Below are 18,764 nucleotides of genomic sequence, written 5' to 3' on the forward strand. Positions count from 1 at the left end.
AAAGCCAATCTGTTTTTATTAAAATAAGATTATTATTTTTTTCTAATGCCCAATTATCATGTTCTCCACATAGTAGTTTGTGTAGCTCGCTGCTACGTCACTTTTCCATTTTGTTGCACAGGAGTACATAAGGAAGTGCTGTGTAGTTCCCACTAATCCGTAGGACCTGCACGTTTGTTGGACAACATAAACTTTGGGTGAGGTGCCTAGATTGATTCCAGATGCCCCCGCAGGATATGTTGGCCAAGAGACCAGCTAGCTCACAGTGCCACCATAAGCCCCTTAACCTTAACAGGGAGCGAATAGTTTCTAGCAACCACTGAACATGACAACCCTGCCTCCTCAGGGATGGTGGGAACAGATCGAAACCATTCGCTCAGTCACCCGTGCTTACTGGTGCTCAGAGAAATATACAGAGGCTGCACAGTGGGACGTTTTCAATATATTTATTGAGCAAACGTTATTCTTGTATAGAATACATGTTCTGCGATAACCAGTAGACAGAAGCAGATAAAAGTGATAACAAGCGCCAAAAGCTTAAATAGTAGATATAGTTCTAACATGGTGCTAAAAGAGTGCATATATGCAGGCATATAAACAAGACAGTAATCGGGCATACTCCTACTATGCAAACCCTACTCTGTGTGTACCTAGAGTGTGTGTAGGTGTAAATCAAGAAATCCCCCTATGGGACAATCCAACCCCATTACCTGGTGGGAGAGAATGTAGGAGCCCGACTTGGTCACAAACAGAAAACCCTGCACAGAGATGTCAGACGGCTGCGTGTTGAAGTCTCAGCAGGCAGGGACCCTCGATGTCAGCTGAAGTGCCTCCTCGGCTAATCTTTTGGGATGCTCATTATTTATAATAGAAAGCATTCTAGTACTGTGGGTATAGATTACTGATGTTATGGATTTGTAGATAGCCCTGTCACCCCGTGGATGAAGATAGAACGACATTTGTACATAGGGCGTCAAGAGGCCTTGTACATGGTGTTTGAGGCATCGTGATAATGTTAGGCAAAGCTAGCTGTGTAAACAAAGCAGCTTCAGAGAAAATAATCCAACATTGTAGCGCAAGCAAATATGCGCAAAAGGTCACAGCAGAAATATTACTGTGCAAAATTAGGACAATGTAGAAAAAATGAGTAGCTTCGTTACTTGGGGTGAACCCAGGCACTTAAAAGAACATGGTTTTTGTTGTTTAGCTTGTTGGGCATAGTTTTATTTTATGAGCCAGAGAGCATGGAAAGAAAACATACGTAGATTAGGATGTATTCTATTTGTTATGTATTTGTCTATAGGTTTCTATTCGCATGTGACCATAAATGGGTCTTTCATTTGTTCGTGTAGTAAATCTGAAAATGTACTTATGCAACGTAGTTCATTCTTTGTGCTTCCTTGCTACTTTTAGAAGGATTGTGCCACATATGAAGGCCAAAGTGATGAAAGACATTGTTATGAAAATTTCGATCATTATTTTTTTCTTGGTGGTCAAATATGTCTGCCAAATGGTAGTTTGAGTGGCTCACTCCAAGGGCAAATATTAATTTTGTCGCACAGGGGTGCATAGGAAAGATGTTTTATGTTTGGTTTGTTGGACTATTTTTATTTTGTGAACCAGAGAGAATGCAGAGAAAACCTATGTCAATTAAGATGTATTCTATTCGTTATGTATTTGTTGATAGGTTTACATTAGCATATGACCATAAATGAGTCATTGAGTTGTTCATTTAGTAAATCTCAAACTTTACATATGCAGTGTACTTTTTTTTCGGCTTCCTTGCTAATTTCAATAGTACTGTTACAAGATATCACTAAGTTGAAAATCCTTCTATGTAATACTGACAAATTTCATAAAAATCAGGCTGACAACTTTTGCGCAACGCAAAATACAAAAGACTATGGAAAATGCTTTGGATTTAACCCCTGTTTTTGGACACCCTTTTTTTGTTTGCACCCCCTTGAGCAAACACAGCAAAACTTTCAGTCCTACTAAAAGTATACTGGGGAAGCAGGTCTGCAAAGTTTTGCACACATTCATCAAAAGGGTAAAAAATTATCCATGGATAAAAATTCCTATCTCTGGTCCCCTAACTATGAAGCGATGAGTTGGTCAGAGTGTTTTCTCCGCCCCCCCTCAAAAAATAGAAGTGACTGGTAAAGCATGCACTGTGTGTTTAAATCAGCTGTAGTCAAACAGAATGTGTTGAGGGCTTGGTGTGAGCCTTATTCACTTTGCTAGTGAAACAACAAAAGTCAGCCATTTTTAACTGCTTCTGCGCTTAACTGTGAAAACTAAAGGCCCAGTTCTCAACAGACATAGAAAATATGTTTCACAACATTTCATTTTGACATTGTACACTGTGCATCCATTCATCATAACTCAAACTTAGGTGCATACGAACAAGTTACTTATCTTATGTAATGCTTTTTTTTAGTACAGAATGTATCTAACTGCAGATTCCTCACTTTTTTAATACTCATCCAGACGTAAAACAGGATTTGGAAAATCTTCAGCAGCACCTCTGCATGCCATCATGTGATGCCAGAGGCTCCAAATTGACATTGTTCCACATTGGAAGTGACATGTACTGGCCTTTATAGGCACCACCCATGCGCCCTGGCATTCGTTGTTTGCTTGATACTTTAGCGCCTGCAGACGCAGAGCCAAAGAAATTCATCATGACCATTCTGCAGACTCCTAAATTGGGATATTTTTAGGTTAAGTGACCAATCACGAAAAGGGGAGGTGAGAGGGTCGGCGAAGATTATTCTGATAGAGCCTTTTAACTGCAGATTTCTCACCTTTTGAAGATGTTAATATTGATATAGATGTACTCAATGATACGTGTATGTATAAATATGAAACTGAATCACTGTTGTCGTGATCCCTTGATATGACCTCTCCATCATTCCCAGTCAGACATACGTGGTTAGGGAGGCTCTGCACCCTAGGCCTGAGGCTACTGATTGACAGATCCCAGGCGGGGTGGCACATAACCAGCAGGACAAATGCGCAAACAGAAAAAACCCAGATTAGTCCCACAGATAGGCAGCAACACCACAATGGTCCTGGGAGATTGGGACCAATAAAGCACACATGACCGGAGGGGCGCGCGTTCTCAACCACCATAAAAATATATGCCACATGAAGTTAGGGACATTCAGCCAATCAGGACACCCCACACACTACAGATGCAGTGATCACGCGCTGCTCATGACAGAAATCTGGACACGTTACCCACTGGTCCTCACTGCGATCACGCAAGGTCAGTGAGGAAGGCCACATTCCACTCCCTAAACAAGATCTATGAATTGTTTTATGATGCTTCAAAAAAATGTATAAAAAGACATTCAAAATGATTGTACTTTGAGTCAATCCTCAGACCAGTTTCTGTATGCTGCACTCCCGGCTGTATTGGTTGAATAAACTAACTGTTCCTGTTTTGCCAAATGCCTCTGGTCTTTGTTTTTTCAAGATAAATTCATAGTCGAGCAACAAAGAGATACCCACGCAATACTTCCTAGGTTGTGGGTCCGTAAGCTGACTCAAACTAAAAAGTCCTGAAGGAGCAACAGGGCAAGGTGCTCTTCATGGCAGAGCTAATCGTCTAGACAATAATGCCTCATATGTGATGCGCATGTAGCAGCCTGACAAATGTTGAGCTACGGCATCCTGTGTGCCGACGCAGTGGTAGCAGCCTTAGCCCTGGTAGAATGAGCTTTCAAGCCTTCTGGGGGCTAGTATTTGGTCAGTGTGTAGCAGGTCTTAATTTTGCTCCACTGAAGCCGATAAAGAGCTGATGGTCCACCCAGTGTTATTTGGTTTGAGCGATGTAGAAGCTAAGAATCCTTTTCAGACCCAACTGGTGAAGTGTCTCCTCCTTCTTAGAGGAATGAGGCAGAGCAAAGAATGCCAGAAGAATAATGGTCTGCCCAACATGGAAGAGAGTCACTATCTTCAGGAGGAAGGAAGCTTACGTCCGCAGAACCAGCTCTTCCAGCTGAAAGTGGTATTGAGCAGGTTAACAGAAAGGGTTTGCAACTAGCTGACCTTTCGTGCCCATGTTATAGTGACAAGAATGACTGTCTTGTGGGTAAGGAGCCTGAGAAAACAACTGTGGATAGGCTCAAAAGGTGCGCACATGAGGAATGTGACGACTGAATTTAAGTCCCATTGGAGCATGACACACAGGGAAGGGGGAGGGGAACATATGTTGGCACCCTTTGAGGAAACGCATAACAGTGGGTAATTTAAATAATGATAGCTGCTCCAGAAACAGTGAGAAGGCCGAAAAAGCGGATAGGTACCATCTAACAGTGCCCAAAGTAAAGCCTTTCTGGGAGAGGGACAACACAAACAACAGATCTTCAGACAGTTTGGCCTGGAGTGGATCAATCTATTTAACAGAACACCAGGTTACAAACTTATCACAATGGCAGGCCCAGACAGATTTGGTTGAGGAAGGTCTGGCTGCCAAGATGACTTTCATGACTTTGGGTGGAAGACCGAAAGCACAAAACTGTTGCCGCTCTATCTCCAAGCAAGGAGGTGTAAGTTGCACTAGTTTGGGTGCAGGACTCTGCACGGCTGCTGCAATGGGAGTTCCTCCCGAAGAGGCAGCCTGATCAGAGGGCAAATGCTCATGCACAGGAAATTGGATACCGTACTCTCTGTGCCCAATCCAAGGTGACTACAATGACTTGAACCTGGTTGGTTCCGATCTTTTTCAAACTCAGGTCTGGGAGGTGAGGTGAGAAGGCATACAGGAATCTCCAGCTCCACTCCATGCAGAACGCATCTCTGAGTGAGAGATGCCTTGGAAACTCCAACGCACCAAAGTGCAGATATTGTGCTTTCTCTGCAGTGGCAAAAAGATTGAGTCAGGGTTCTCCCTATTCATGAAAGAGATCCTGTACGTAACTGCCATCATGATCCACAAGGCGTTGATGGCTTAGCTCGTCCACTCTGGTGTTCAGGGAACACGCGAGGTGGCATACTACCAGAAAAATTCCCCGCCTGTTTGCAGCAGTACCACATGTTGGTGGTGTTGCCCATATGCACCTGCACCAGCTTTGCTTTGATGGAGGGCAGGTAGGCTTTTAAAGCCAAGCGAATGGCTTTCGGCTTCAGATGGTTGATATGGAGCCTGACCTCTGCCAGAAACGTGATCTGTCTTTTCTCCACCACTTCCAGATGGCCTCCGCAACCCAGAAATACTGTATCTGTCATTACTGTGAGCTCTGTGTAGGGTAAGGAGAAGGGGTCTGACACTAAACCAATCGTAGTCCTGCAGCCACTACTTGCAGGGATTTTACAGTTTCCTCTGAAATCTGGACTAAATCACAAAGATTCCCCCGGTGATGTACCCTCTGGGACTTCGGTTCCAACTGCAGAGCCCTCATATGCCATCTGGCGTGATTGACCAGAGGATGCAGGAAGCCATCAGTCCCAGGAGCCTCAGAGTCATCCTCACTGAGATCTTGGATAGAGGTTGACATATCTGGATCACAGCCTGAATGTCCCGGATTCTCCTCTCTGGGGGATAGGCGTGCACAAAACTGCACCGCGTCCAGAAAGGCTCTGCAAGGACATGCCCTTTTGCAGGCTCTTCCACACACTTTTTGCCCTACTGTTGCTGGTTTCTCGAGCTGCTGTAATGACTCTGTAATGCACTGGGCCCTGCTGACCAGACCCTAATGTATGCATTCTAACCTATAACTAGTGTATGTTTAACTAGCTTATCCTGAATTGACATAAATTAATTTACTTACAAGTCCCTAGTATATGGTACAAGGGGTACCTAGTGGCAGTACATTAAGTGTCCCTCATGGACTGCAGCACTGGTTATGCCTCCACGAGTGTCAAAAGGTAATACATGACACCCAGACTGCTTTTGCAGGCTGGTAAAGCAGTTTTTAAACTGCTAACTCGACTTTGTCATTTAAACTTATGGCACAGCCCAAAATCTTCCTTTTTATTATACAAGTCACCCCTAGGACAGGCATAACAAGCCCTAAGGCAGAGTCCTGTCACATGTCTTAGCAGTTAAAACCCGGCATAGTCATTTTTACTTTGTTAAGGGTAGCAGCCCCATTGGCAAATATAGAAATACAGCTCAGCAGTGCTAACTGCTAAAGGGGACTATGAAGTTGGTACTTAAAGATATCAAAAGAATTAATACATTAAACTCAGCTTTTTGCTCCAGTGGAATTTAATGTCACTAGTTTACAGAGTGCAACTTTAGTAAGTTAACACTTTGTTGCCTAAAGTTTCCAGTGGCTGTCTACGGTTGTACACAAGCTGTTGTCCAGGAGGCAGCCTTTTGCCCTCGTAGGGAGACATGTGAAATATTCTCTGAAAGGAACACATAGTATATTTGAAACGTAAAGGTGTGATCTCCAACTGGCAGGATGACCAGTTTGGGTGTGAGCCCAAAAGGCTAGCTTAAATGGAAAGCCGTCTCTAAAGTGCAAATGATAGTCACACAAGAGGGGGGCTGCTCTTTTGTTTTAGCAGACAGGTTGGCATCTCAGGAAGAGAACAGTGACCAGTAGACGATTGGTAACAGTTTTTTTGCTGGACTTCCCCAGACTTCGTAGGACATCAACCTCTGAAACAAAAGTTATCCCTCCGTGTTGGTGGACCAAGGTGTGGCCACAGGATGACCCCGACACAGGCTCAACATCCTTGAGCATCTTCAAAATCCTGTGTCTCCTGCTTTGGGATTATTCCATTGATTCCTATAGCAGTTCGTCCACAGACCCTGTGAGTGGACTTTAGACTGCTTTCCTTGCAATATAACTGTTCAACTGGACCTTATTAGTCCCTGTGAATTGCTCCCTGCTGAAATTTGTTGTCACACGTGAGCCACTATAGCTGTTTTTAAGTTATTTGTCATGGTTAACCCTAAACTACGAGTCACAGTAGATGACAATGATTTATTGCACCAAGTGAAAAGCTGCAATTTTTAAAAAAAATGTTTTATTAATATCCCCAGAACCCTTTGGTGAATTTTTGTCATTGAGGAGTTTATTTAAAGCTAAAAATAAAACTTTTTTTTATAAATTGGTGTCCGATTGTGGATGTGCTGTTTTTTTCTTCTTATTCAACTGTGTTGGTACTTCTTAATGCTTTGAACATGTTCCATTGATAAAGCCTGACTACTCAGAGTCACAGCTACCCAGAACCAGCTACGGTTTTACATACTAACCTGACTGTGCCTGATATGGAATTGTGCCTTTATTACACAATGAGGTTGCACAACCACACCATATAATAAACCACTATCCTCACAGGCTCCAGTTAAGTGGGGTGAGCCAGCATTCAACAATCAGTAGTGGAGCAATGGGAAGACTGGATTCCCTGACCTCTGAAGATGTGCTGCTACCACCGTTGTCATTTTCATGAGCACTGGTAAGGCCAAAAGGAAGCACAGCAAACAGAAAATGCTTGTGGCCTAGTAGGTCGTGGGCTGTAGTCAAGGCATGCAGGACGGGGATGTGGAAATAAGCATCCTGCAGGTCCAGGGCTACCATCCAGTCTCATGGGTAGTGAACAGACACGACTTGGGCCGGGGAGAGCATCCTGAACTTGTCTTTCAGCTGAAAAACATTTGAGAGCAAAGGTTTGAAATGGGATGGAGGTCCCTATTCTTTTTCAGCATCAGAAAGTAGTAGGAATAACAACCACAGGCAACTTCGGGTGCCAGTACCCTGTCTATGGCTCCTTTGGCCAAAAGAGCCTTCACTTCCTGCTGCAAGGACAATAGGAGGTCCTCCATCAGCTGGTTTGGGTATGGTGTGGTCTTGAGAAAAGGTAAAGCATAACCCGTTGAACAATTTGCAGGACCCATTTGTCTGAAGTTATTGCCTACCACTCTGGCAGCCAGTGTTGAATCTGCCTCCGACTGGATGCCTGTGTGTCATCAAGGGCATGCTAAAGAGGCTTGGTGGGAGGCAACTAGAGGGAGGGGGGCAGAAGACTGGTTTGCATGCAGTCCCTGTTGCCTTCTTCTGTGGTTATCATGTCCATGAAAAGTGTGCAGGGATTGTTGCACCTATTGCGGAAGATGGCAATATTGGAAGCTGTTATCATTGCCTCGTAGAGGGCAAAACTGCTGGTGCGGCTGAAGCAAAGGAGCAGAAAGGCCCGGGAAGCACGCTGTGGCCCTGCTATCTTTGAAGAGCTTCAGGGTTGAGTCTTTATCCGAAAGGTCAGTAGTCCTCAAACGGCATGTCCCTAAGACAGGCCTGAACTTTTCCCAAAAAGGCAGCGGACTGCATCCAGCTGTGCCTGTCTATGGCCACGCTGATGCCAATACCTTGCTGAGGGAGTTAGGGGTATCCAGTCTGCAGTGGATGGTGAACTTTGCTGCATCACAACCATCTTGCATGGCCTGGGCTTCTTCTGGGACCATGGGCAATACTTGGGCCACGGAGTCCCACCAGGTATGACAGTTGCAGCCTGAGCGGTAGCTGACAATCTACTGAGTGAAGGGCCAAACTTGTAGAGCAAAAAAAAAAAACATTTACCAAAAGTCTGTATACTCTTTGATTACATGTCAGGAGAAGCAGTGGGAAACACGTTTGGGTTTACTCTAAGGCCCGAAGCTTGCATCACAAGGCTCTCAGGAGTGGGGTGCTAGGTGAGGAAAGCTGGGTTGCCTGGAGCAGGGTGATGGCGTCTGGCAGTCTGATGATGCACAGGTGGGCTCTGAGCAGGGTTTGGCCTAGGTACCTAACAGCATATACATAAGAGCCTTGTTGCATGGGAGTATGGGCTTGTTGGACTTGGCCCTTTTGGCAGGGTCATCCCTAAACTTTTTGCCTTTCTCCTAGCCTTTTCTCTGACACGGTGTTGGTGGTTTTAGGCCTCTGGCCACTTTAGCACTGCTGTCCAGTGTAAAGTGTGTGTGCTGTCTGTGTTACATATGGTAAGATTGGTCTACACCTGTTTGGCCTATTTAATTTACCTGTCAGTCCCTTGTAAAGTGGTATCTCATATACCCAGGGCTGGTAAATTAAATGCTAGGTGGGCTTGCAGCACTGATTGCACCACCCACCAAAGTAGCCTTGCAAACCTATCTCAGGCCTCTGCCATTGCAGGGCCTGTGCGCGCAGTGCTACTACCGCTGTGACGTGGCACCTAAAGTGTGTGCCATGTCTGTGACCCCCTTTTTCCCGCATGTCAGTCACCCCTAAGGTAGGCCTAAGCTAGCCCTATGGGCAGGGTGCATTGTAGGTAAAAGATAGGACATGTACGTTAAGTGTGTGACATGTCCTGGTAGTGACAAATAGCCATTTTGGTTTCTCACTACTGTGGGGCTGCCCTCCCATAGGCATGCATTGGGGATTCCCTGATAAGTGTTTCAGTGGTAATTCCTGATATGAGAGGAGCAGCGTGATCAAGTTTAGTATATTTGGAATTGTCATAATAAATGCTGTGCAATGGTGTGCGCAGATTTATTATAGCTATTTTTGAAGTGCCACTTTTAAGAAGTTGGCATTTCTGTGTGCCAAGTGTCTGCCTGCCTGATGTGAATTGCATGTCTGGCTTTTGAGTCACAGGGGCTGGGAGGTGTGTGTGGCTTCAGGAGGGGCAGGGTGTCAGCACTAGGCTGAATGGGCCATCTTCATTGGGAGTAGTGGGAGGAGTATTCCCCTGACCCTAAATAGGTCTGTGCCTAGCCTGTACAATGCTGACTCCGCCCCCTGCGGTGTGTCTGATCACCGGGCCCCCACCTGACAAAGGGGAAGAGGAGCCTTGTAAACCAAGTGCTCCATTTCCCCCCTGAACCAGTTGCACCTAATTCCCCCAAGCCCTGTACTGCAGACAAAGGAAACGGAGTATAAATGTAGGGGCTGTGACCACATGAATTTTGTGCTGTTTTTGGACTTGCTGGGGCTTGCTGCTGCTGGGGGTCCAGGAGGAGCCGCCACAGGGGCTTGCCTCCCTGCTGGAGTGCCCTGTGTGCTGGCCTCCCTGGGCCCAGCTATGCCCCATGGATCTTTGGACATCTAGCGCCTCGTGAGCGTAGTGTTTTACTTACCCAAGAAAGAGGAGAGCGTGGGCTGCGCAGCGCTGAGCTGCTCATCTTGTTACAGGGAATCCCTGTCGTAGGGATTCCCCCGTGATGCCTCGTGGAGCGGGTGTCCACCCTGCTTTATGTTTATGTTTGCCGCGGGTGCCCACCCCGCATTTGGTGCTGTCCTCGTGGGTGTCCACCCACGTTTGGCCTTGTTGGCGGGTGCCCACCCCGCTTCTGCTTTTATGTCGCTGGCGGGTGCCCACCCCGCATTGCGGCCGCACGAAGGAGCCCCCGGACCGTCCGAGCGGAAGCCGCAAGTCAGGCGCCTGTTGCCTGACTCTGGGTAGGGCCAGGAAGCTGACAGCCGGCCACAGCAGCCAAACACCGCGCGGCCGAAGAAGAAGCCAGGCAACAGTGCCTGAGGTGAGGCAGGGCTCCCATGTCGGTGAGGGAAGCCCCGCGTGCAGCAGGAGAGAAGGGAGCCTTGCGGGCTCCATTTCTGCCGTTCCCCCCCCCCCTGTCTTGGAGGAAGGGAGGCGGGTTCATCCAGATCGCCAGTGGAAGCAGGAACCACGCAGAAGTCCCGACAGAGTCCCAGTAAGTGGGGGCTCTTATGTACAATGGGGCCCTTCTCCATGCCGCCAGCCCCACAAGAGGAATTCCCAGCAGAGAGCCAGTGAGTGGGGCAGGCCGGAGCCTCGCAAGCTCCATTTCCAATGTCCACAGTCCCAGGAGAGGGGCCAGGCTCGAGGCACATTGTCGGTGCCTGAGCGGACCCGCCAGAGAGCGGGCCGCTCCTATGATTGGGGGCCATTTATTTCACAGAATCCCAGAGTGGGGCTCATGAGGCCATTAGTGTGCCCGTGCCTCTGTTGAGTTATTAACCCCAGCTGCCCAGCCCGACAGTGGGCAGCTGCAACGTTGGTGCATTTTTGTGTTGAGGGCCCCAGGGTGCCAGGGCTTGAGTTATTATCCCCAGCTGCACCGCACGAGAGTGGGCAGCTATATCGATGGGCCTATTTGTTTAGTTAGTCCCAGTGGGACAGGAGAGCCACAGTGGTGTCAGTCTGATGTATTGACCTCAGTTGCGCCGCCGTAGTGGGTATCTGCAACGTGGGGGCACATTTGTTGAGTGTGCCCCAGTGGGGGCCCAGAAGGCACAGTGAGTGCCTGGGCCTATAGTTATTTTCACATTGGCACAGCAATTAATGGCAGCTGCAACGTTTAGGCCAGCGCAATTGCGCACTTGTGGATTTTGCTGCATTGGCAGCCAGCCCTGACATTATGGACATAGGGTATTTGAGCCCTCTGAGAAGGCCAGGGGGACAGTGTGAGGTACGTAGGGCGCCAGGCCCTAATGTGATTTATGTGCTAATATTCTAAATGTGATTTGTGCACCCTGATTTATGCCTCTAATGTGATTTATGATTATGAGGTTATTTGCATACTGTGTTTATGTTTAGGAGGTTATTCTCTACTGTGATTTATGATTAGGAGTTTATGGTCTCATAGGTTTAGGCTTATGAGGTTGGCGCATAATGTATTTTACGCCTGATGTGATACTGATTGCAGAATATGATTTATGTTGCAGGATATAATGGTGAATACAGTGTTTTGCCAGTAGTTACTGGTTGTGTTCTACATTTACTATTTTTACTTTGTGATCGTTCTGACAGTGGCTCAATTGGCCCGGTCATTTGTAGATCATCCCCTGTAAATATTGCCTAGTGCCAGTTGGCACAGTGTATATTGTGTGATTATTAGTCTAATGTGTTTATGATAATACAAAGGCTATTTTTATATATAAACTTGTGTGGAGTTCCATTTTCTGGTGTGCCTACTATGTTGCTGCTGTGTATATGTTGCGCAAACGCTTTGCACATTGCCTCTGGGATAAGCCTGAATGCTCGTGCCAAGCTACCAAGGGGGTGAGCAGGGGTTATCTTCAGTGTGTAACTCCCTTGCCCTGACTAGAGTGGTGGTTTCTGCCTGGCTTAGGCACAAGCCCTAGCCAACCACAAATCCCATTTCTAACAGGGCTCATAACTCGAATGAGCCATGCTGCAGCAACTCAGTCATAACATTGGTTTTATCTTCCAGAACTTTTGGTTGCCCGAGGAACAAGGGTCACAATATACTCCGAAGTAGAGCAGCGTTAGACATAGAACCTGGAAACATGACGCTCTTGTGCCTTCTCTGGAGATCGAGAGTGGCAGGATGGGGCTGAGTCCCACTTGGAGTTCTTGCATTTCGTCTTGGACATGACTAAGGATTTAGATTGTGAAGATGACCTGTTGCAGAGGCGACTTTGGGAGCGTGACAGGTACCTACCTTTAGACCTCTGACAGATCCTGGAGCACTGTTGTGCTTCACCACAAAGTGCTTCACTTCCAGGTGTTGAATGTTCTTGCAGTTCATCAAGGCACAATCACTGCAGGCCTTGGAATCGTGGTCTGACCCCAGGCACTACAGTCAATCCACATGTGGGCCAGTCACAGATATTTGTTTGGGCATTCCCTACAGGGTTTAACCCTGTCTATTTGGAAGGTGACATATTTCCCTTGCACACTCTTTGTTAGAAAAAGAGCTTTGAAAAGGTGTTTAAATGAGACAAGGGGTAGCTCTGGATCTGCATCTGCTGGTGCGGACAAAAGGAACTGGTGGCAACGTGCATGGGTAGCACCTATATAGGCCCGCACACATCACATCCGGCATGGAATGATGTTGACGTGAAGCCACTGGCATGCAGGGGTATTGCAGAAGATTTTCCTGCCTGAGGGAACATTTAAAATGTGAGGAATCTGCAGTTAGAATTCTGTATTGGAATTAGAAATATGACAAAAAATATTCTCTTCGTTTTATAATACACAATGAATCAATCTTTAGCGGAAAAAACAGTTATTAAGCCCAAGTGAGCGGATAGATACATAAAGTGTCCATTGTACTTTATTATTTCAAAGCATGTAGGTGCTTCCTTCAATGACTCTTTGAACATACTGACAATATGTACTGGGGAATGTATGTATGTAAATATATGTAGAATATCTAATGTAAACAAAGGTTGAGATTAGATATTAGACATATATGCCCTTGTGGGTGCTCTAACTGGCTAGATGTAAAAAAAAATAGACCCTACATACCCTAGTACTTATTATCAATATGTTCAAAGATTGATCGAAGCAAGCCCCCCACATACTCTGGAATATTAAAGTACAATGGCCACTGTATATATCCATCCACCCACTTGGGCTTAATTACTGTTTTTGTGATGAAGATGGATGAATTTTGTATTACACAATGAAGAGAATATTAGTTCTCCCCGATTTTGAGATGGAAGGTCTACGACAGATACGTATATTGTGGGTAAAAATTAGGATTACAAACATTTTAATTGTTACTTACCTGTGAAGTAAAGTATTACCAACGTAACGGTAGTAAAACTTACTTTCAATGTCATGACTCCCTATGCAAGGCACACAACGTAATGACTCCCATGTAGCACTACTGATATAATAGTACAATAACACATATAACATGGGAGCTTTTAGACATGAACGGTTATAAAGTACAGTACAGGTAAAGAGCTTCTGAGGGAAAGTCCAAGTACATATCAACAGAGTACTAAACAGCTTGAGGAAGATAGTATAGTTGGGTGTCCACCTCACTACAAATCATTATGGACACTGTCTCCTGTCCTGAACTTGTAACCTGCAATCACCTGTATTCGGATCTGTCACATTAGGGCGATCACACAAACATTCAGGTCTAGAAACAGTGCCCGTAGTAACATGAAAGGAGGCAGTCACCCTGTAGTATATGCAGCAACTATGATACAGAGTGGGGCATTCAAATGAAAATAAAATAAACAATGCTAAGAATTTAAAAGAAAAGCTCAGCATAGAAAAGAAGTGACACCAAAACCCAAGCACTTGACATCCTTCCACAGAAGGCCCATTGAGGAGGCATGCTACATATTGAGGGTGCAGGCTTGTTCTCTTTTTAAAATATTTCTTTTTGCCCACATTGTAGAACATGTGCTCCACTATAGGCAAACAAAATTATCTGTTTTGACCATTAGAAATCAATAGCATTTGGTATTTTAAGGAACTTGACCACATTTTGAAAGTGATTTTATAGCAGCTGTCCATTCCAGGTGCATGGTAGGCAGAAGCTGAAATAGAGAGGAATTCCTAGGTAAAGGACAATGAGTGAGAGGACTGGAGAGCATCTTACTACTAAGAATCCCTTTAAGTCACACAAGGGAGCTGAAGAGTCCAAAAAAGGAAGAAAGTCAGCATCAGAGTCTTTAAGTGGTGTTACAATTAAATTCACTTATTGGGGCATATGGTCAGCTTTACTAGGAAACATTTTAAAAGATGGAAAGGCATTGAGGGAGTGCAAACTTAGGTGCGTAGTAGGGTCAGTCCCCTGTCTCCCCTCTTTTCTTTTATAGTTGCAAAATAATTTCCCTTTTTTGCAGCACAGAGTATTTTGCCTCCCCATACTGTGCTCTGTAAGGACAACCTTCATGACTGAGATATTAACTCCATCTAGATATCCTTTCATCTCATGATTACATTTAAATAAGCCCTCTAAAAACATGTGACTCAGACTTCCTTCGGAGGAATAGCCTTCATAAGGAGGCAGAGTTGTTTATTGTCGATTCTTAAATTAGCTGTATGCCTGTAGCAAGATAAAGTAAACCTATGAGAGAGGCTGAAGCTCACTCAATCGGCATTGCCATTCAATCTCTGGCCTTTCTGAGAGGACCTACTGAATTAAAAAAAGGAGCTGATGGTTCATTCACAGGCAGTAACCTTCTTCTCATTGAGAACCCCATCTACAATAATAAGAGATAGTGGAGATTGCATGCCCTTCAAATACCGCCACCTGTCGGAAGGGATTGATTCAAGAAAAGGGTGTCCGGTGAATAAGATAATACTGGCATAATACCTCAGTACCAGCAAGGACTCACTATCTTTTACTAGTTCCTACCCTACAGGCTGCCTTAACCTGGGTGGTTACTTGTATTTCAACTGAATTGCTTCACAACAGGTTTCTGGCGCGATATTGGATTTGATTAGGTTTAGAAGGTGATTTTACAGGCCTTCCTTTCATGCAAAGAGGCAGCAGAAAGAATGATTTCCAATAGCTCCCTGCTGCTACTTAAAAAAAGCCTAAAGTCATTAAGGGTGGACTCAGACTTGATTTTGGCCTTCACCATTTTGGCAAGTGGCATCCAGACTAATGTTCAAGCCGGCAGTCCACAAGTCTGCATCCACATATTGTTGGACACATGGGTCTGTGGGGAACTCAATGGGAACGAGAAGTTTCAAATCATAGGTGCCCAGACTTTTAAGACCCTTTTGAGTCCATGACGCCTTTCATTAACACCAAATACATTTCAACTGCTGACGTACTGGTTAGACAAACTGTGCAGGATGCTAAAATGTAAAAACTCACAACACTTTTGGATAGTGACTTCAGCATGACTATGACATTTAACTTAATACTGGTTTTCAAATCTTCACTCAATGTTTGCTGTGTCCCAGGAAAATGGCAAAATAAATAATGATAACTAACTAAATAGCAGTATAGCAGTCTACAAGCTGAAGTGCTTGCTGGGTTTCAGAAAGGATGCAGTTGGGTGGTATTTTGACTGCAAGAGGCTGCTCAGAGAATACATTGAGTTCTGATCAAGGTAAGGATCTATTGCTAAATAGTATCTGACTAACTTTTAAAAGTCTCTCAGGCTCATATTTTATGGCATGTCATATCAAATGTTCAAACTTTATCAAAGGTGTGGGGTTGCACAGAGGTTGACAAGACGGTTCATCCACCCAATGCATGCTGGTACATGTACTCACCAAAGGTCTTTTTTTGGTTTTGGCAGCCTATGGTTAACACCTGAGAGCTGTGCTGGCACTAATTCTAGAAGAAAACAGCAGCAAGACATGTCCCTGCCCCACCAAAACGTACCCTTATCAAGAATAGTGAAAGTATTAAATATGTGTCAAGGGTTACCAAGCACTTGGCTGCGCTTGAGCATGCAAGCAGACACTTTCTACAGTGAGTAAAAAACTGTCTGACTATATGTACGAGCACGTGTTGGGGAGGACTGGAAAAGTCTTGCCAGAACCACTGTTTAACCCCACATCTTGAAAACTGAATACTGCACTTTGTTAACCTCTCCTATTACATGTGCCGCATTCAAGGTCTGACCAATCAAAGATGCTCTGTGCCCATGTTCTGGCACTAAAATAAGTCAGCATTATCTTTCAGAACTTTTCTCAGACAGAGTCTGAAGACTTAATTTTTTTGAAATCATTCTCACCTTTATTTTAGGGTCTTCTAAATATCTGCTGGTTTTCTGTGTACCTAGAAGCAATTAGGTTTTCACTGTGCCCAATGCTGAGTAACGTTTAGTGAGGGCATATCTGCCTACTCATAAATAGAATAAGGCCATCAACTCACATTAATGAGCCAGACAGACAAACTGCCAGTCTCAATGACATCCGATGATGGCCGACATGGAATAAACTTCTAAACAACACCTCAACTGCACAGGCGACATGTGCGGTTGAAGTCCTGCTGGTATACTGGCAGACAGATGAAACAAACAAAAGAAATATCCAGCTATCAAATGAGGTGTCCAGCAACAAAAACTCAAACTACAGTCAGCTGGGTGCTGTGGATTATTCAAATGGAAGAGGACAGTAGCTGTGGTAAATCAAATCCGGAAACAGCAATGTGCCTCTATGGGACTGTGGTGGTTGGAGCAAAAGGTGCTGAATTGTTAGCGTCATCTACAGTCTGATGGGGTCAGCATGTTGCCCTTGGGGGTACAGTAAGGTCTTATCAAGTGATCCACAGATAAAGTGGGATTTCCTTCCTACATGCTTTTACAGTTTGGGAATCCCTGAAGGGCAAAGTGAATCATTCTCAAGCCTAATGGGATGTCAGAGGCAGTGGCCAGGAAGGATCACTCTGCAATTACAGAGAGGGTGAAATATGTCACCAAGCAAGGAATTCTGATAACAAGGGTGCAGACTTCTAGAAGTGTAAAGTAGTATTGCAGAAGGGTGGGAGGGAAGGATGCAAGCATCTAATTAATCTACAATGAATCAAGAGAAGACGTGGCCAGTTCCACAGTCCGCATACTTGGCTCCTTTCCTTATGCCCAGAAGGCATCCGTACATTGCATAGTCCACCTACCTTCGTGTTAGCTTGGAGGTCAGCTTGCTGAAGAGATTAGAGGTGGCCCGACTGCGGCTCTGTGGCAGCGGCGAGGCCTCGTGAGAGAGCGTGGGCGAGGTGGGTGGGCCATTCTGCACTGTACTGCGTCGGTCCCTTACTTGGCCACCATGGAAAGTGCTGCGGATGCTGGTGCCACGAGAGAGTCTGGTGCGATCAGAGGAGGAGGTGGCAATGCTATGAGAGGAGGGAGATGCCGGTGGCACCCGGTTTGGCACAGAGCTGGTTTGGAAGAGAAGAGAGAGGTTAGAATGTAAAAGGACAAACCATTAAAAATGGCAATACAAATTCATGAGCTTCACACATTAGGTGCTAGGAATTCGGAATTCTGCCAGGTCAAAACTGCCTAAACTGTGTATGTATCCTAGCAGAAGTCTTACTAAGTGTCTCCTGAATCTAATTTACTATAGCTGTCTTTTAATAACAAATTCAGATTGGAGGTCTATGCTGAAATCTATTTATTGTCCGAGCTAAAACTGTGTAGGTGTTTGCTTGTTTAAAGCATGCGCGCACCTACAGTAGACTTTGATTGACAAAAAAAAGTGTGAGTAAATGTGAGGGAGAGCGTGTATGCGTCTGGGTGTTCATGGGAGTCGTTCGTGTGAACATTCGTAAAGGGTGCTTTCTTTCTTTTCTAAGTAGGTATTTTATATGAGGAAAAAAGTGCATTCAGACTGTGAAAAGTGAAATAAGTTCGTTAACAGAGGTAGTAATGTCATTGGTGCAATGTTGTTTAAAAATCAGCAGCAAACATTGCTGCATTCAAATGTTGCATAATTTCTGAAAAAATCTGCGCACAATACCGAAAATGGATTTCAGTATGTTGGCATGATAACTATACTTTTATTTTCATTCTGTGTCCATCTGTCTTTCATCTCCTACTGCCTGCCTCCTATACGCTTGGCACTCGCCTAAGAAATGACCGGTGAATGGACTTCTCTGCATGCATCCAAACCGTATTGAAAAATGTAATTTTTAGAGCTTCTAGAATGAGTCGATCGTGTATTTCGGAGTAGAGGTTTCTGTATTTAAATTTTTAAGAAGGACGAGTCAGGCAAGACATAGCATGCTAACATTATGATATACAGACTCACCTACAGGAGCGCACAGGTGTTGAAAATATACTTTACGGTTTAGGAGGAATTGCATCTTTCAAAATAATGTTGATAGGATTAAGAAACTTATGAAAACAAGCTGCTATTCATTTCTTCATGAGGCCTACATAAAAACTTTATTTGGAACATGTTTTCCAAATTAATATTATTCGAAGTTAGGTGTAAAAAAATATGGAAACAAGTATACCTCAACATCAAAATATCTTAAATATTTTTTTCTAAAACAAAAAAAATACAGAAATCTGAAATTTAAGCCAGAACTTTGAAAAAAGTGGTTTTATTTCTAAAAGACAAAGCAATATGGTAGATTGTAGCATATCAATTGTGCTCATAATGCATGCCCTCTTTTGGTAGGAGCATAC

General features: G+C 44.7%; 1 protein-coding gene across 2 annotated transcripts in view; it reads right to left on the reverse strand.

Annotated features, from left to right (window-relative positions):
• Positions 1-18,764, reverse strand: part of MARK4 (microtubule affinity regulating kinase 4) — a 672,098-nt gene that overhangs the window by 113,208 nt on the left and 540,126 nt on the right. For both annotated transcript variants that reach the window (XM_085625587.1, XM_085625588.1), the window contains exon 15: positions 17,249-17,509. In XM_085625587.1, the coding sequence (XP_085481713.1) occupies positions 17,249-17,509 (261 nt within the window). The remainder of the gene's footprint in view (positions 1-17,248; positions 17,510-18,764) is intronic.

The sequence above is a fragment of the Triturus cristatus genome, chromosome 9 (genome assembly GCF_964204655.1).
Source record: "Triturus cristatus chromosome 9, aTriCri1.1, whole genome shotgun sequence".
Taxonomy (NCBI): Eukaryota; Metazoa; Chordata; class Amphibia; order Caudata; family Salamandridae; genus Triturus; species Triturus cristatus.